Here is a 20,177-nt window from a genome sequence, read left to right as displayed (position 1 = left end):
CTGGCAATGGCTTAAGAATGGTTACTTGAAGAAAGAAACAGAGGGTTTAATACAGGCTGCGCAAGAACAGGCACTAAGAACAAATGCAATAAGAGCAAAAGTCAAAAAATCCACAACAAGTAGCAAGTGCTGCCTTTGTAAAGAAGCAGATGAAACAGTGGACCACCTAATCAGCTGTTGTAAAAAGATCGCACAGACTGACTACAAACAAAGGCATGACAAGGTAGTAGGGATGATACACTGGAACATCTGCAAAAAATACAAGCTACCTGTAGCCAAACATTGGTGGGACCATAAAACTGAAAAAGTTGAAGAAAATGAAGATGTAAAAATATTATGGGACTTCCGACTACAAACAGACAAACATCTGCCACACAATACACTAGATATAACTGTAGTCGAGAAGAAAGAAAAACAAGTTCAAATAATCGACATAGCAATACCAGGGGATAGCAGAATAGAAGAAAAAGAAATAGAAAAAATCACAAAATACAAAGACCTACAAATTGAAATTGAAAGGCTGTGGCAGAAGAAGACCAAAATAATCCCAGTGGTAATTGGCGCCTTGGGTGCAGTTCCAAAAGACCTTGAAGAGCACCTCAATACCATAGGGGCCACAGAAATCACCATCAGCCAATTATTCTGCGACGATATCTATAACAATTGACAATAAAATTCAGCCGTCCCAGGTCCTTGGGAAGGACTCGATGTCTGGATAGAACAAACCAGTCAATAACACCTGTCTGACTGTGTAAACAAGGAATAATAATAATAATAATAAATATTGAGCCTTTTCTCACGATCCGTGAGAAGGGCTGGAAGCGGCAAGGGGAGGAAGCCTCTTCTTGTTGCTGGGTGGTCGGATCAGCCGCCCAGACAATTGCTGGCTTCTGCTGGTAGCTCTGAGTAGTGCTGTGCATGGCGGGGGATAACTTTAAGGACTGGTGAGGGAGCATTTCCCCTCCACCCGCTGCGTTTCCCCCACCAGTACTCTCTTTAAAAATTATCCGGTAGGGCAGAAGCATACCTTCCTGCTGCCCCGTTGCCTCCTTGGACCGGACGTGACCGGAAGTACCCGGCATGCGAGTGCACGTCTTTCGAACCCCGTCTTTTGAACCTGTTCGGAGGCCCATAAAAGGGTCTTGAAACAGGTACATGCACATCCCTAGCTCTGAGGGTCGGGATGCCAGGACACATCACTTTACATCTCCCCACCCCTGGAACTCCCATAGTGCAAGTGTGCGGTGCATTATGGGGATCCCCCCTACCCTCCCTGAAACCAGCTGGGAGCCCCACAGCCTGCCAGCTGGAGATGGCAGACGATCAGTAAAGTGGGGTTAGGAGAGCGCTCACTCTCCTAACCCCATTTTGGAGGGCGGCTCCAGAGGTGGGTTTGCCATCAAGGGGCCACCAGATCGGGCATGATCCCACATGTGCAGGCAAAACTGGGCTTTGAGCTTCCTTAGCCCATTTTGCCTGCATGTGTGAATAGCTTCAATGATTGATTCAGAAAGTAGAATATATATATGGATTAAATTATTGTATCATACTGGCTTTAATCTTCATTTTGAGCACTAACTACACTAACAAGACAAGCTGGCCTACGTTTTTGGCTCAGAGGGCTTCTACACACACAGACTCTTCCCAGGAGAGACGACGTGGTACATTGACAGAGAACAGAACAGCTTAAAAATCCTGGGAAGGCCAGAAAAGTGGCTTGCTACAGCAGCTGAGAATGTGCTGATCTGGCATCGTCCCTCTGCAGCCTGTGCTGGCAGGGCTCTGGCAAGAATTCCCCTAGAGAGATTCCAATGTTGCCTGACCCAGAAAAACCTCGGGAGAGAAGGCAGAAAAAAGATAAACTCCTTCTGTTCTCATTCCTTTACTCCAGCAATGAAGATGTCCTTGCCACTCAGGGAAAGCATTTAAATCCTTGCAATAACTCAAAGATAACAACACCATCATGAACTCTGAAACATACAGAGATCAGCACAACTTCTCTGACCCAGGCAAAGAACCGTGTCACACTTAGCTTGTCGGCTGTAAAGCAATTCTAAGCCTATGGACAGCAAACTATATATTTTTTTGTTATTCTAAGATCTGATTGGAAAATAAATCCAGTTTCTGGCAGCACGACTGCAACATGTGTCAGAACTCGGAAAGCAAATAAAACAACCTCTGACTATACATCTTTTTATGGGCTGGATGTGACTTTTACCACTATTATTATTATTATTATTATTATTATTATTATTATTATTATTATTATTATTATTATTTTAAGACATAAAAATGGTGCAAGGAAAGCTTGAAGGAACTGGATGTATAGTCTGGAGAAGAGAAGATTGAGGGAGCTCTTCAGATTCCTGAAGGCTGTCACATGGAAGAGGACAAAGACTTGTTCTTTTAGGTATAATGGGCTAAGTTACAGGAGGGTAGGTAGACTTTGACTAAACATTAGGAAAGACTTCTTAATGATAAGAAGAGCACTTTGCCAATGAAACTTATTACCTAGCGGAGAGGGTGTTCTCCCTTGCTGGAGGTGTTCATGCAGAGGCTGCAGAGCAATCTGCTGAGGAACATAGGAACATAGGAAACTGCCATATACTTAGGCAGACCATTGGTCTATCTAGCTCAGTATTGTCTTCACAGACTGGCAGCAGCTTCTTCAAGGTTTCAGGCAGAAATCGCTCTCAGCCCTATCTTGGAGAAACCAGGGAGGGAACTTGGAACCTTCTGCTCTTCCCAGCTCCATCCCCTGAGGGGAATATCTTCCAGTGCTCACACATCAAGTCATTCATATGCAACCAGGGCAGACCCTGCTTAGCTATGGGGACAAGTCATGCTTGCTACCACAAGACCAGCTCTCCTCTCCAGACCAACTCTCCTCTCCGGCTTTAGCTCTGGGTTTCCTGCATCATGTGAAGGTGGTGATGGGGTTGGTCTACTAGCAGGCCACCTAGCAGCCAGATGCTGTCCCTGCCCCAAGCTATTCAGATCCCAAGCTACTGAGGGTTTTACTGGTAACAAATAGTGCTTTTAGAGCAGCATCCAGTTCACACAGATGGGGAAGTCAGTTCCATTGTTTTCAGCGGTATTCACTTCCAAGCAAGTATTTTAGGATAGCAGCCTTAGCGGGTTTTCAGATGTGAGTTTACTGTGGCCTTTTAAAAGCTTCTGCGGCAGTTACTTATGAGCTCTTGCGCACAGTCCAAACACTTGCATCATCTCCTATAGATTCTCTGGTCCTTCTAGTACATTTCTACACTCTGGCCACATGCTGAGTACAGCCCTCATGCTATTTTCACAGCACCACCTGCTGGCTAGCACTTGCAAATACATTCCTTTTCATTACTGAATAGCTTATGGGACAGTACAATTACAGGCTTTTTCAGACATGAGTTTATTGCAGATTTTAAAAAAAGCTTTCACTGCTGTTACTTACAGGCTCTTGTGCACAGTCCAGAGACTTGTGTGATCTTCTGTAGATTCTCGTGTCCTTCCTAGCAAGTGTCGGTGCTCTGGCCACACCCTGAGCACAGCTCTTATGCTATCGTACAGTGCCACTTGCTGGCCATTGCTTGCAAATCTTTCATTACCATAGTCCCTTGAGAGCTCAATGTGAGACAAATCTCAGAGATCTACTCTGAATAGCATAAGTCAGCCCTGGAAATTATAATAAGTGAGTGCTTCCAAGCATGTGCAGAGTGCCTTCCAGACCCAGTTGCTCCATATGAGGTTATAATGCAAGGCTTCCTTTCAGAAAGTGAATTTACCTGACAAGCTAGAGCTCAGACAACCACGCTTACCATATTATTCCAGAGTGCCATGGCCATCTCAGCATAGCCTCGCTCAGAGAAATGAAAGCAATCCACAGCAAAGAAACTCAGATCTGGTTTCCCATCCTGTGATTTAACATAAAATATAATTATTCAGCTTCAGCAGATCTTTTATCCCTTATTAGTATGGCTCTGGCATTTCTCATCTATTTTTTCTTGGTGCTGAGCCAGTCAAATCATGTCTCCCAAGAGTAGTCGCATAATTATTCTGTATAAAATAAACTCCTACAGCAACCGCCAGTTAGGTTTAGCCTTTTTATGTAAGGTGTAAACATCCACTTAGTCAAAGATCAGCAGGGATAAGGATGCACTATTTTTACAACTTTAAATGTTGTTAGATTGAGAGGACAGCATAAGCTACAGTTTTTTCTAATTGGTATTTATGGCAAATGGTTACTTTTATTTCTCATAAAACAGCAACCAGCAATATCAATGGTGTCTCTTGTCTCCAGGTCCTTTCAACACACTAGATTACTGACTGAGGCCCAAAACTAGCCATCTAATGAGGGTGTGGTGATTCTGATGCACTGGCAGGATTCTTCAGCCTGCAGAGACTTCTTCACTCGAGTCAAAAGAGATATTTTCCAACAGGCTAAGTCTGCGTTATGTGTGGTGTTTTCCTGCACAGATCTGGGCAAGAGAATGGAGAGTCTTTCACTAAGAATCAAAATCATTTCTAAACAATAATAGAGCATTGTTGGGGAAAGAAGTCAAAGGCGTTAACACTAAGAGCCAATTCACACATGCATGTTCATTGGTAACTAAGGAACATAAGAACAGCCCTGATGGATCAGGCCCAAGGCCTATCTAGTCCAGCATCCTGTTTCACACAGTGGTCCACCAGGGTGCTTTCCAGACTAGCTGCTGGAACAGCTGCAAAATGCCTCCATTTGGGCAAGTCGCATTTGGATCATAAACAGTAGAGGAAGCAGTCTCGCAGCAACTAACAACCCCCCAAAACAGCAACTTTTTCATGCCGGATATACAACATCCTTGCTCTGTATCACAGCGATTAAATTCACAACAAGGCATTGGAAATGTGAACAGCTTCCTGCTGTCCCTGTAGGGACTGTGGTGTCACAGCGCAGGAAATGTGGAAGCACACTTCTGAGATGTGTCCTGACCCCGTTGTAGGGTCTAGTCTGGAAAGCACCCTGATGCCTCTGAGAAGCCCACAACAAGAGGTGAGGGCATGCCCTCTTTCCTGCTGTTGCTCCCCTGGAACTGGTATTGAGAGGCATCATGCCTCTGAGGCTGGAGGTGGACTGTAGTCACCAGATTAGTAGCCATTGATAGACCTGTCCTCTGTGAATTTGTCCAAGCCCCTTTTAAAGTCATTCAAGTTAGTGGTCATCACCACATCCTATGGCAAAGAATTCCATAGATTAATGATGTGCTGTGTGAAAAAGTACTTTCTCTTGTCAATCCTAAATTTCCCAACCTTCAGTTTCATGGGATGACCCCTAGAACCAGTATTGTGAGAGAGGGAGAAAAATTGCTCTCTGTCTACTCTCTCCACTCCGAAATACCACTTTCTCCACTCTGATGGTATTTTGGAAAAACGGAGTGCATAATTTTAGACACCTTGGTCATGTCCATCATTCCCTCTCACAGGGAGTCCCAGATGTTGTTCACTACAACTTCCAGCATCCCCAGCTGCAATGGTCTTTGGCTGGGGATTCTGGGAGTTGTAGTCAACAACATCTGGGAATCCCTGTGAAAGGGAACAGTGGTCATGTCCCCCTCTAGTCGCTCTTTTCCAAAGTAAAGAGCCCCAGATGATGCAGCCTTGATGCATAAGGAAGGTGCTCCAGGCCCCTGATCATCTTGGTTACCCTCTTCTGCACCTTTTCCAGTTCTACAATATCCTTTCATCTGCCACCTCCTCAATGCTCTTCCACAGAGGCAGTTCACATGTCCACTTGTGAGCCCTCAAGTGACAAACATAATGTGATAAGACATCAGGTGATAACACGTGCATGTATGAAGCAGCCCTAAGATGACATAGGCATTAGTGTTTCAGAAGGCCACTTCAGATATCTAATTTTATGTTCTTGGATCATCACACTGCTGCCTTTACACCAATGTCCTTGCCATCGATGAATAGTTCATTGAACTGATGAATGGTTAATTAAATATCAGTTTCGTGTCAGTTTGCTCCCAGGACTGTTCAGCATACTGGCTTCCAGATTTCTATTTCTTGAATGCTGTAGGGAAGGAATGCCCAATGCCTTGAGCTTGGTAAGCAGCCGGATTCCATTGACGATGATGTCATTATTGCCCCTTCCCCCAGCAGCTTGATCAGGCAGAATGTATTCCTTACAAGAAGCCGATGGGCAGGGGTCTCCTGAAAGCTACAAATGGGGGCAGGGAGGGAGGGAGGCACACCTTCCAGACTGAAATTAGCTCATGACTTTCATGATTATTTTAATTAGGTGAGTGGCCCGATTTAAATGTGATGCCAGGCAGGCCAGATGAGCGTACCTGTGTGGCAGTGTCCATATCTAGCATCTCATTTAAACCAGGTCTCCTCACCTAGGCATGCTGTGATAGCGTTCCTGGGATTTGTAACCTAGGCAGGTGCTGCGCTGCTACACTCATGCCACATTCTTGTGTGCATGTGCACACACGTGTGCATGCACCCAGTTTCAATGAGATACTGGGCATTAGGAACTGTGCATAGGTAAGTTTTCCTTGTCCTTCCAGCATACTGTTTAAAGCAGGCTGGTGCTTTTCTCTCTCATGGACTGCCTGACTTGGCTGAAAACAATGCATGCTTTCAATCTGGCAGAGATTCGTTCTCTGGGAAGCAAAGCAGTCCTCCTGACTTCCCCCAGAACGAGGGGATGCCTGCAAGGAAAAAACAGCATGCAACTTTCTGCTGGCCCCTGCCAACACTCCCTGTGCCAGATTGTGACTTGAAGTGCATATGCCCGTCCTGAGAAAAGAGAGGGGCCTTTCATGTATGAATTAGCATGGCAATAGACTTTCTGCTCATGATCTGACTGCAATGCCGTGTGGGTATGAGAGAAACCAGGTAGGGGTCATTATCCCTCATCTAGAACAGTGCTTCCCAACCTTTTTCATCCTGGGGTGCATGCACATATGTGCACGCATGTGCGCATACACACACATATCTATGCTGGGGCTCACTGCCCCCCAACACTCATATCTTATTTTTCTTTTTATCAGCAGACCTTCTGCACAATGTTTGTTTGTTTGTTTTCATGTAAGCAGCTTCCCTCTCTTTTATTCTTATACACTTCTTATTTTTATTTGTAGCTGTCCCTTGCATCCCTTCTGGAGCTGATTTGCCCCATAATGCTCCAGGAAGGATGTGTCACTCCTGCTGCATAAGTGAGCAAGCCAGCTCCAAAAGTGGGGAGCTTAAACTTACACTCTCTGATGCACCAAGAAGGACACATCCTTCCCAATGCATTGTGGGTCAAGTCAGCTACAAAAACAGGGGTTGTGAACGCTCCTCTTTTGGAGCTAACTCAAAGCAAGTCAGTGGCGGTAAACTGGCCAGTGTCCTATGGAACACTGGTTGGGAAACCCTGATCTCAGGTGTCAAACTGCCAGGGAGTAGCTTTAGCTACTCAAATGTTATACAAATGTTTATCAGTATAGCACAGGCGTTATATTTTATTACAATGCAAATAGATATTACAATATCGAAAGTGTATCTTGACTTTTTTGTATATATTTCAGAGTACTTTGATATGCATAATGTTCTATCTGAGTGAAGCTGATTTAGGTCATCCCAGATAAGAATTTGGATCTGCTATTGGGAATAGTGTGATTATGGTTATGCTGCAGGAGCTCTGGGTGAACTGCTGCCTGGGTTGCAGCTGAAACCCGCATGATTAGGGCTGAACAAGCTTCAGACTGAAGTGTTTGTTGGAAAGATGCAAAAGGAAGAAAATGGGTGGAAGTGACTCACGGCTTTACCAAAAGCTTCCCATTAATACATTATGAGTTTGCATATTTATGAATGTTATCTGCTATTGCACTGAGGAGCCACATCTCTTTATCGCCTACCTTTTGTCAATGCTAGCAAAATGCCTAGCATTCTGATGGATGAAGCGGAGCAAGTGCCAGAGCAAGGCCCTGCACACTGAAAGGGCTTCCCAAGGGATGGCTGTGCAGTGAGTCTCTACAATAGCACAGATTCACAAAAACACTCACCCTCAACAATTCAGATACATAGCTCTGTTGCTTCATCTACACAAGCCTACATTCTTTTTCTTAGTCATGCTATAGTGTGCACAGAGACAGAAGTAACTGGCTGTTCTTTCTTTCCTTCTTCCTTCCCATCCTTCCATCTATTCATCCGATTCTCACCCTGAACACCTTACCACCTTAAACAAATCCTGGATTTTCATGCTGCAGGTAACAAACAGTGACTCACGCTGTCTAGTGGCATGATGGTATTTCGGAAAAACGGCTGCACAACAATGACAAAATCCTCCCGCTGGGCATAGTGGCTGCTGTTGATCAGCACTCTGGTTCTATCCTGTTTGGGAATGGGGAGTAACATAACAACAAGGTCAGTGTCAGTGTTTATCTGCCCACGTGAAAGGCAACCCTGGAGGGGCAGTGACACAGGGCTTTTCTCTCCATTTTACAAATACTCTTGGACCAGGAGGCTAGTGATGCCAGTAAGGGAGAGCCATAGAAGGCAGAGGAAAGTATGGCACCTCAGCCACATCCAGGGCTGTCCCTAGGGGTGTGTGGGGCTGGGGGCAAAATAGCATATGCGGGGTCTCAATGTTTCTTATGGTTATCATACTGACTGATGACATACCATGTAAATAGTGTCAGTTAGCGAGTGAGTTTGTTTTAGACTGCAAGCTCCTTTGGAGCAGATGTTTTCTTATACCTTTTGCTGTGTAAACCACTTCTCAACAAAAAAAATTCACAGAATAAATGTATATTTCATGCATTTATACCCCCCGCAGTTACAAATACAATTTTTCTCAAGGCAGATTACAGAGAAATATAAATAAAATTATATACAATAATCAAGGCCATAACCACTGTCTCGGGGATTTATTTGCTGTTAACTTTAGGACCTGAACTTTCACTGTACTTTCTATTCTAGTGTGCTGGGCAGGGAAGTGGAGAAGGCAGTAGCTCCAGGAGGGAAGGGAGTCAGGCTGCATGGGAGAGATCACTGGTGGCCAGAAGGCCAGGGGTGGTGCTAGGGGCCATGTATTGTTGAAATGAAAACAAATGCCAAGAGAGGACAGGGGATGGGAATAAAAGGTTCTCCACAGGCACTCTTCCAACCCTGGTCGTATCTCTGTCTCTCTTTCTCTACACAGTCACCAGTCCTACTTCACTTTCCCGCTCCTGCTCATGCAGTCTCACGCCCATCTGGCCTCAGAGAAGATTAAAATTTCTGAGCCTCCTATGCTGTGCCTAGAGATTCTGGAATGCTGCTGTTGACTGAGAAGGAATTATGGGACACGGGGGCGGACTGCTGGTGTGGGCGACAAGGAGGGAGGCGTGCATGATGGCCCTCTCAGTGTCGCTGGGCTGGGGGCTTCACTTCCCATTGCCAGCCTCGCTCTTATTGCCGCTGCTGTGACTAAGGATGGCTGGAGAGGGACACTACCTTTCTCTTACTCCAGGGAGATATCATGATGACTTCCTAGGAGGGAATATGTATAGGAGGGAGGGCAAAGGATCTTGGGATCTGGTCCACTGTGACAGTGGATGCTTTTGTGATGGTAGACCCGGGCAAAGCAGTCAGGAACACTCAAGAACTCTCCTGCCCCTGTGCCAGTTTGCCTCCCGGGGATTAGCCCTCTCATGAGAGGGCCAGTCCACTGGAGAGGACCAGAGGCACAGTGAGTTTCAGGCCTTCTTCAGACTGCGCTCTCATGAGGTAGGCCAAAGAGATCAAGGATGGCAGGGGCATTTGTGTGGGGCCTCTGTTCTCTCTGGCAAATAACAGAACTTGTACACCATGGCCCCCTCCTCTCCAGGCAACCCTTTCAGAGTCTGCATGCTTTTTATCCAAGGGGAAAGGGCTGGTGCCCCCTTCCCAACTTTATTGTACAAAAAAATAGAGCAGAGCCATTCAGGAATTCCTGGGTGGGGCTGCCTTTTAAATCTGACCCCAGGCATCGCTGCCCTGCCATGTGTTTTATTTGCAGTGATCTAATCAGGTTGTTTCGTTTATGGTGCCACTGCAATTACATGTGTTTGTGAACATACTTCTTTATCGTTCATTTCTGGGGACCAAAACACATAGTGCCATCTCGTCCCCTTTCTCTTCTGATTGTGGGCATCCCAATATGATTTTCCCCTTTGACAGGCTGAGAAGCTTGGGATGGGCCAACGTGGCATCCCTGTTGGTGGGTAACAGCTTGACGAGTGCAGAGACAGGGGGTGGGGCAAGTGCTTGGAGAGGCGGCCAGTGAGAAGCATGGCAGTCATGGGGCGGGCGCATTCCTGGGTGGGTCTGGGCCGCCCTCTCTATGGCAACCTCTCTTCTGTTTTTATTTTATTTATTTATTTTATTTATTTAACATATTTTTATACTGCCCAAACCTTACGTCTCTGGGTGGTTTACAACAAAATAAAAACAACATTAAAACATTAGTTACAAACAAACAAAAAATTAAAACACAACAATTAAAAAAATTTCAAAACAATATTCTAAAACAACATTAAAAACAATCAAAACAGTATCAGTTAAAAGCCTGGGTGAACAGATGTGTCTTTAAAGACTTTTTTAAAATTGTCAGAGATGGGGAGGCTCTTATTTCACTAAGGAGCACATTCCAAAGCCTCGGGGCAGCAACGGAGAAGGCCCGTCTCTTAGTAGCTGCCAGATGAGCCTGTGGCAAATGCAGACAGACCTCTCCTGATGATCTCAATGGGCGGTGGGGTTCATAACGAAGAAGACGTTCTCTTAAATACTCAGGGACCAAGCTGTTTAGGGCTGTATAGGTTATAACTAACACCTTGTGTTTTGCCTGGAAACATATCTGCAGCCAGTGTAACTCCTTCAATACAGGAGTAATATGGTATCTCCTAGATGACCCAGAGACCAGCCTGGCTGCCGCATTCTGAACCAACTGTAGTTTCCGGACTACATACAAGGGCAGCCCCACATAGAGTGCATTACAGTAATCCAATCTGGAGGTTACCAGCAGATGTACCACTGTTTTGAGGTCATCTATCTCAAGAAATGGACGCAGCTGGCATATCAGCCGGAGCTGATAGAAGGCACCTCTGGCCACTGCCTCAACCTGGGACACCAGGGAGAGACTTGCATCCAGAAGCACCCCCAGACTGCGTACCTGTTCCTTCTGGGAAAGTGTGACCTCATCGAGAACAGGCAGATCAAAACCATCTCCCGGGTTTCGATCCCGCACAATGAGTACCTCCGTCTTCTCTGGATTCAGTCTCAGTTTGTTATCCCTCATCCAGCCCATTACCGACTCCAGGTAGGCATTTAGGGAGGTTATGCCCTCTCCTGATGATGCTGCCATGGAGAAATAGATTTGGGTGTCATCAGCATACTGATAGCACCCTGCACCAAATCTCCTGATGATCTCCCCCAGCGGTTTCATGTAGAAGTTAAACAACATCGGAGACAATATGAAGCCCTGAGCGACACCATAAAAAATTTGAAGAACAACAGTCTCCAAGGGACACCATCTGAAACCTGTGCGAGAGGTAGGAGCGGAACCACTGCAGAGCAGTGCCTCTCACTCCCAACCCCCTCAGACACTCCAGGAGGATACTATGGTCGATAGCATCGAAAGCTGCCAAGAGGTCCAAAAGGACCAACAGAGTCACACTTCCTCTGTCAATTCCCAGTTGGAGATCATCCATCAGGCCGACCTAGGCAGTCTCCACCCCATAGCCAGTCCGGAGGCCAGTTTGAAATGGGTCTAGATAATCAGTTTCCTCCAAAACTGTCTGGAGCTGGGAGGCCACCACCTTCTCCATTACCTTGCCCAGCCACGGAAGGTTGGAGACAGGCCTGTAGTTACTCAGCTCTGAGGGATCCAAGGTAGGCTTCTTCATAAGCGGTCTAATAATTGCCTAAAAGACTAGAAGGCATCCTACCTTCCCTCAGAGATGCATTTATAATCTCTACCAGGCCTTCTACAACAACCCCCCTACCAGATAGTATAAGCCATGTTGGGCAATGGACAAGAGAACAGATATTAGGCCGCACCATTCCAAACAGCTTGTCCACATCCTCAGGAGTCCCAGAAACAGCACAAAACCCCGGGTATGTGGTGTCTGCATTCAGACGTAACACTGCTGCCTTCAAACCTCAGGTTGGAGCAGCAAAACGTACTACAAACTAAAGGTTCAAACTGGACCTTGGTGAAGGAAACCACAGTTCACTTTTGCAGTAAAACCAAGGTTTCATGCATTTGAAGGTATACAAATTCCAGCCTCTGCCTCATTCATCTCCAGTTGGGCATTACATGAGAATGTGGCCATTGTGTGGATCCTTAACTATGGTTAGTACAAACCATAATTTTGGGTTACATCTGAATCCAGCTACTGTTTCTCTTCGTTCCCTCTTCCTCACGTTTCTTTTTATAAAGACAGCAAGCCTTCAGTCACATTTTTCTCACAGTTAATCTTATCTTGTACATTGTATAATGCCTTACTTTTTAAGCACCTAAGAAATAATTAGCATGATGATTATTGTTTTCACCTGAAACTCTCTGTTAATCCTTTCCATTTCTTGAAGTTCAGGTGAGTTTCCCGGAGGGTTCAAAATGCATGGGCAAAGGCTCCTGAAAGAGAGCAAAGCTACTATCAACACCAATCCAAGAGAGATAGCTCAGCTCAATTAACATGGGTTTCAAATTGCTTTAAAAAAAGTTAAATGTTACATGATGGTCCATGCCCCAATATCAGTTTCTATGCTTTTGCAACCATTTGTGGAATTGTTGATTGATTGATTTGGAATCAATCAAGTCGACATCAAGTCAGTGTCGATGCTTAGTCACCACACAGATAGATTCTCTCCAGGATTATCTCTCTTCAACTTGGTCTTTAAGGTCTCTCAGTGGTGTATTCATTGGTGTAATCGAGTCCATCCACCTTGCTGCTGGTTTTCTCTTTCCTTCAACTTTCCCCAGCATTATGGACTTCTCAAGGGAGCTGGGTTTTCACATAATGTGTCCGAAGTATGATAGTTTGAGCCTGGTGATTTGTGCCTCGAGTGAAAATTCTGGATTGATTTGTTCTATGATCCATTTGTTTGTTTTCCTGGCTGTCCATGGTATCCTCAAAAGTCTTCTCCAGAACTAAAATTCAAAAGCGTCAATACTTTTTCTATCTTGCTTCTTCAAAGTCCAACTTTTGCATCCATAGAGTGTTAAAGGGAAAAACATTGTTCGAATGATTCTAATCTTTGTAGGTAAAGATATGTCATGGCATCTAAATATCCTTTCCAAGGCATTCATTATAACCCTACCAAGTACTAGTCTGCAGCGTATTTCTTGACTGCTGAATCATTTACTGTTGATGGTAGATCCTAAAAGGCAGAAGCTTTCCACCTCTTCAATGTCTTCTATCCATGTGGTTTTCTTGGTAAAATACAGGAGTGGTTTACCATTGCCGCCTTCTGTGCAGTATGAAATGAGGCCTTTGCCTGGCCCTGTCCACCCCCAGAACAGTACGTCCAGTGACTGTTGCTGGTGTCTATCTTATGTTTCTTTTTAGATTGTGAGTCCTTTGGGGACAGGGATCTAACTTATTTATTTATTATTTCTCTATGTAAATGGCTTTGGAATCTTTTGTTGAAAAGCAGTATATACATATTTGTTGCTGTTGTTGTTTGTCATTGTCACTGAAGTGATTGTCTGCAGAGATGTTGTCAGTTATGAGAATGTCTAGAAGCTCTGTGGTACAGAATGAAAGCCAAGACTATGACTTGCAGGGAAATATTAAAGATTATCCTGTGTACAAAAGACAACCATCCATGGCTGAAGAGGGCCCACTGGTTGGCTGGAGGTTCGACCATTCATGTATAGAGTTACCCAGGCAAAGGGAATTATGCTGCCAGAAGTGCTACCCTGGAGTAAGAGCAAGATTTCAAGGGGAAGATGGTGGGAGATCAACTTCCCCTCGCACCTCTTCTAGCCATGGTTTGATGGTGGTTTCTAAAAACACCTAAAGTGTTAGAGATATAGTGAGAAATTCCTGTGTTGTACAGTTACTGTCAGCTAGCTGAGTTACAAAAGCCCCAGATTCACATAGGAAGAACTGTTGGATAGCCTTCAGCAGCTTAATACTATCTCTCCATCCTAAGGGACAGAACTGCTGAACCAGAAAAAAAAACTCAGATTACAAAGTCCCCACAGTATTTGAATGTTGGAGATTACAGACTCAGACATCAAAGCAACTCTCCTGGGAGGCTGAAATGGATCATAAATTGTGAAGGCTATTGTAGCCTTTACCAGGCAATCCAAAGGCAGTTCACCAGTATTTCTCTTCCTCCGATCTAAGTCATGTGTGCTCAGGAGCACTCCTTTGTCATTATGGACCATAGCATATGCACAACAGCCCTGAATAATAATAGGATAATGCTAGATATCCTATCATCAAAAGAGGATAATGCACCCTTTTGAGCATTAAGCAGTATATCAATGTAATAAATAATTTTAAAAGATAGTTTTGCCTTAGAATGAACTGAACATATTTCACTTGGGCAAAGATAGTAGGCCCTGGTCACTTTTGCTCCTCTGGGATCAGTAACCTTCTTTTTTCGATCCCGTTTTCGTTAGAATTACTACTCAGCTATGAACTTTTCAAGCCGTGTTCAAGAAGCACTGGATATACTCCACACAGAGGTAGGTGGTGGCTCCTCGAAAAGCATCTTACTTTTTTGTCTCAGGGCCTTGCTGCACAGTCACTGGGGAAATGCAGGCCCTCCCCCTGGGCCCCCACCACTAATATAGCACACATTGCTGCTGCTATTGCTATGTGGAATATGGTTGCACAGATAACTCAAGATCCAATTGAATATTGTGTAGGGCAGGGATTCTCAACGTTGGGTCCTCAGATGTTATTGGACTTCAACTCCCATAATTCCCAACCAAAGGCAACTGGGGCAGAGGATTATGGGAGTTGAAGTCCAATAATATCTGGAGACCCAACGTTGAGAACCCCTGGTATAGGACATGCCTAGTGACCTATGACAAAAGTCCCTCCATTTTCCATGACCGTTTTTTTTGTTCCTGCTGTGGTGAATCTGACATTGACTATAGAGACTGACAAGATGCTTCTGGAGATGGTTTGTTTTTTGTTAAAGACCTCTTGCTCCTTTCACCATAAAGCAAAGTCTGGCAAAGACCTAATCAGGGCAAAACTGCATATCACATTAAACTGTGTGTATTAGGAGTTAGATAGCTGCTTCATCTGGTCAAATCTGCTTTGAAAGTGGGTGATTTTGCGCAGGGAAGTGGCAGGGTGTGGAAGACTCAACTCTTCCTCTTCAGCTTTTCTGCTTCTATTCATGTCCCATGTGGTTTTTCCTTTCATGGAGATCCAAGTGTCTGTATGTGAGGGTAAACACATCCCTGGGGGAGAACAGCAACTGGGGAAGAACTGCAGTGAAAAACCATGGTTGGGGGAAGGATTAAGCACTCTTTCCCCCCATACTTCTTCACTGAGAATCCTCCCTTGCAAATCAGCTTTTAGTTTGTTTGTTTTTAACATTTTATATCCTGTTCTTCCTCCAAGGAGCCCAGAGCGGTGTACTACATATTCCTGTTGCCCAATATAGGTGCCTGCTTGCTTAAGAATACACAAAATGGATATTTGCTGTTTTCATGGGCCAAGAAGGGATTCAGAGACACATGCCTAAGGTTTCAGCTTCCAACTTGCACATTGTTAAACTGGATTGGGCCTTTATAGGCACCTGCTGATGTGGATATATTTAGGAGTCTCACTCAAGAGTGTAAGGCCTTGAATCTGAGTCTACTGCTGCCTCGGGGGAGCTCTGTCTGGCTTGTTAGTCTAGTCTAGAGCAGGGCTGTATATAACTTAGAACACTGTGGCTGAAGATGTTGGGAGCTGTAGTCCAAAAACAGCTAGAGAGCTGAAGTTGTGTAGCACTGGTCTAGAGGTATGGTTCTTATTTTGAGTGTGTGATGTCTTGAATACAAATCCCACCTAAAGCAGGTAGGAGGTGATAGCTGACATACTGTGCAGTGTTCTGTCTGCCTTTTAACGGAACATGCAGACAGCAAAGCAAGAACACTCTTGTGCAGAATGCAAGAGTTGCACAAATACAATTGTGAGATGGGTGGCCATTATTTCCAGTGGCCGTCCACCACACAACAGCATTTGTGCAATTTGTGCATTTTGCACAACAGTGCACACGTGTAACTGCACAAATGTTCTTTAAAAGACCGATGGAACATTGCACAGGATGTCAGCCTGTGCCTTTAAATTCTGGAGTTCCAAACTGCCTTTACCTTTGACTAACTCATAATAGTAGTGACATGGAGAAGAAGGCCTCTGCACTCCCCTGCAGTGGAAGGGAATGAGCTCGTGACACACTTACCACAATCAAGTTTTACTAAAAGATGGCATCACAGTCGGGACTCCAGGCTGATGTGTTTCTCAAATCTAGCTCCCCTGCAGAGAAGCAGCATCACTCAGTCTTCACAGATTACTCTCTACCTTGTTGTTAGTATCTAGACAGAAAACAGGGAGCCCAAAGCTACTCTATCTTAAATGGCTCTAACTCTAATAGAAATCAATGAAGGCTATTCCCATATGAGTAAAGGGAAAACAGAACCCAATATTCTTGTTATAATTAGAGCATCTGCTGCCTCACAGCTTCCAGGTTCAATAATATCTGACAGGGTGCAGGTTTTTCAGCCCTTTGCAGCTACTTTATGAATAACAAAGATATAGATTAGCCCTAAAAATAGCATTCAGTACAGATCGCTGTGTGATCTGCTCACTTACGCCCCTGGAATAACACATCCGGATGCTTCCCTTTCCATCTGACGCAGTCCAGTGAGCTCCATTATCTCCACCATGTTGACAAAGGCCCGAGGGAGCTGCAGGGATTACAGTAAGCAAGTATATTGATGCAGAGAGCACAAGACAGCTGAATAACAACACAGATAGAATATGCACAGATCAGCCCTGAGAGCATAGGACTTCATGCAATAAAGAGGGAGAGGTGCAGAGGCCAGTGGCACTAAACTGGTGCACTTTGCTGGTAATGTTGGAGATGAACTTCCAGTGCATCGACCTTTTGCACCAACTGTCCTAATGACCACTAGGGGCATTGGTGGTAGAGACAGTGAGTCAGGGTCTCCCTATCGGTCCCTACTCTATGACCCCTGAACTGACTCTGCAGAACTTCCTGTGCTGAGTCACAATCCTTCCTTTCCTCCTAGAGAGCAGATGGAAACATCTCTCTCTCTCTCCTTACCTATCCACTATGTAGTCCTTTAGATTAGAGATAGGTCTTTCCTATCTAAGTGTATTTAACCAATAAATATTTAGTGTTTAGTCATACAAGGATCTCCATGTGTTTTCTCTAAACAGCTGTAATATCCAAACCATCCTCTGCTACCTACTCTGTAACTGGAGTGTATGCTCATTCCTTAGTGCTCTGCTGTTTTACCTATTGTGGGTAAAAATCAACAACCTCTAACAGGTAACAGAACAGAGATCCCTGCTAGCTGAGCAAAGAGTGACCTTTTAAAAGTGGAAATTCTCTTTATTTAGCAGAGGGAGAGCAACTGGCCCTATCCATCCCCAACACAGCATCCCTCCAGTGGAATTGTTGCTGGTGTGTATCTTATTTTAAGATTGCGAGCCCTTTGGGAACAGGGAGACATTTAGTTTTTATTTATGCATTTATATCTATATAAACCACTTTGGGAACCTTTGTTGAAAAGCGGTATATAAATATTCATCGTATTCGCAACATACAATAGCACATTATAGCCCAAGCTGCAGGCTGGCACCACGAGGGAGCAAAAAAAAAAAAAAGTCTTAAACTTTGTTACACACCTAGGACTAAACCCTGACCTGTGGCTCTTCCAGACAGGTGGCTGAATTTGCAGTGCTGGATTTAAGCCTAATGGCACAGCAGGGAAGTAACTTGCCTAGGGAGCAAGAGGTTGCTGGTTTGAATCCCAGCTGGTATGTTTCCCAGACTATGGGAAACACCTATATTGGACAGCAGTGATATAGGAAGATGCTGAAAGGCATCATCTCATACTGCACGGGAGGAGGCAATGGAAAACCCCTCCTATATTCTACCACAGACAACCATAGGGCTCTGTGGTTGCCAGGAGACAGCACAACTTTACTTTACTTTAAGCAAGCTACTGCTCAGGCAGGGGCGGGTTAAGGGATAGGCAGAGTAAGCACCTGCCTACAGTGGCAAATTGCCTACTGGCGGCAAATTCTGGCCCAACTCCGACTGACTCCAAGGATCTGGAGATGGGAAGCACCCTGCAAAGAAGCTTAGCCAGTGGGAAGAGGGCCAGAGTACGTGCCATCCCACTGGCTTCTCCTGGAGGCTGCAGTGGGGAAGGTGGTGGTGGACCAATAGGAGAGTTCCCCCTTTTAGCAACGCCGGTGCATGGGTGGCGAGGGAGAGCTCCTTCCATCTCCCCTCCTCCCTCTGAAATGACTGCACGTTCCATCTGCAGTCCATTATGGGCTGCGCAGCTCCATTTTTGAGAGGTTTTGGTCAGCGCTGAGTTCCCAGCCAGGCCATGAAAGCAGGGGGAAGCTATCCCAACTATGCTGGGAGCCTAGCGCTCAGCGAATCATTCTTCAAAATGGGACGCGTGGCCCCATTTGCTACAGTTGCCACGCCCCCTGCATCTGACATCAGATGCAGGGGGTGTGGCTGGGGCGCCGCCCCTGAAACCTAGCAGCCCAGGTTCTTCAAACTCATTTGCATAATGGATGCTACGCCCCTGGCTGCTGCAGATTCATAAGACAGCCTGGGAGCTGCAGATAATGACGGCTGCACAACCAGCGTTGTTGCAGCACTGTCATGAATGGGTGCACTGATTGCGCAGCTACTTGTTTTCTGCAGTCATGGACATTAACCAATTATACCCCCCCCACACACACACACCACAACATACAGATCAATAGAAGAGGGAATGCCAATCAAGGTGGGTTTTTTAAAGTTTACTTCCTTCTTTGATTTGTGCACTTATGCACACACTATGCACAAGACTGCCCCCGCCGTCATATTTTCCTTGCAACCATGTTGCCATAGATAGCAAAGAGGACAATTCATGCTTGCTACCACAAGACTAGCTATCTACCAGCTAGATAATCTACTCATCTATTTTATATAATCTATCTATCTATCTATCTATCTATCTATCTATCTATCTATCTATCTATCTATCTATCACATTTTCATACCGCCCAAAACGTGAGTTCTCTGGGCAGTTTACAAGACAATAAAAACCAATAAAAAGATTAACACATTAAAATTTAAAATGTTAGAACTATTAAAACACAGTTAAAACAACATCTAATTAAAATCCTGGGTGAACAAATGCATCTTGACTGCCTTTTTAAACATTGTAAGAGATGGGGAGGCTCTTATTTCAGCAGGAAGTGTGTTCCAAAACCTCGGGGCAGCAATGGAGAAGGCCCATCCCTGAGTAGCCACCAGACGAGCTGGTGGCAACTGCAGATGAACCTCTCCAGATGATCTCAATGGGCGGTGTGGTTTATAGCGAAGAAGACGTTCTCTTAAATACCCAGGGCCCAAGCTGTTTAGAGCTTTATAGGTTATAACCAAAACCTTGTACTTTGCCCGGAAACTAATCGGCAACCAGTGTAGACCTTTTAAGAGGGGAGTGATATGGTCTCTCCAAAATAACCCAGAGACCAATCTGGCTGCTGCATTCTGGACTAACTGCAGTTTCCGGACTATGTACAAAGGCAGCCCCACATAGAGCACATTGCAGTAGTCAAGTCTATTGACTATTAGGAGATGAGGAGGAGGAGGAAAACTGGACTAACTGCATTCTGGACTAACTGCTGTTTCCAGACTACGTACAAAGGCAGCCCCGCATAGAGCGCATTGCAGTAGTCAAGTCTATGGACTATTAGGAGATGAAGAGGGGGAGGAAAACTGATCTTATGGTAGCAAGCATGAATTGTCCCCTTTGCTAAGCAAGGTCCACCCTGGTTTGCATTTGAATGGGAGACTACATGTCTGAGCACTGTAAGATATCTTCCTTAGGGGATGGGGCAGCTCTCAGAAGAGCATCTGTATGTTTGCATTCAGGAGGTTCCAAGTTCCCTCCCTGGCATCTCCAAGACAGGGCTGAG

The 20,177-nt window shown here is 45.1% G+C and overlaps 1 protein-coding gene across 3 annotated transcripts in view; it reads right to left on the bottom strand.

Annotated features, from left to right (window-relative positions):
• PLB1 (phospholipase B1) overlaps positions 1-20,177 on the bottom strand; it is a 158,223-nt gene that overhangs the window by 9,958 nt on the left and 128,088 nt on the right. For all 3 annotated transcript variants that reach the window (XM_053306297.1, XM_053306290.1, XM_053306307.1), the window contains 4 exons: positions 16,812-16,906; positions 12,538-12,619; positions 8,251-8,355; positions 3,810-3,905 (listed from right to left, as the gene is read on the bottom strand). In XM_053306297.1, the coding sequence (XP_053162272.1) occupies positions 3,810-3,905; positions 8,251-8,355; positions 12,538-12,619; positions 16,812-16,906 (378 nt within the window). The remainder of the gene's footprint in view (positions 1-3,809; positions 3,906-8,250; positions 8,356-12,537; positions 12,620-16,811; positions 16,907-20,177) is intronic.

The sequence above is a fragment of the Hemicordylus capensis genome, chromosome 1 (genome assembly GCF_027244095.1).
Source record: "Hemicordylus capensis ecotype Gifberg chromosome 1, rHemCap1.1.pri, whole genome shotgun sequence".
Taxonomy (NCBI): Eukaryota; Metazoa; Chordata; class Lepidosauria; order Squamata; family Cordylidae; genus Hemicordylus; species Hemicordylus capensis.
The sequence above is the reverse complement of the archived record's forward strand: the minus strand, read 5'-3'. Positions and strand labels throughout refer to the sequence as shown.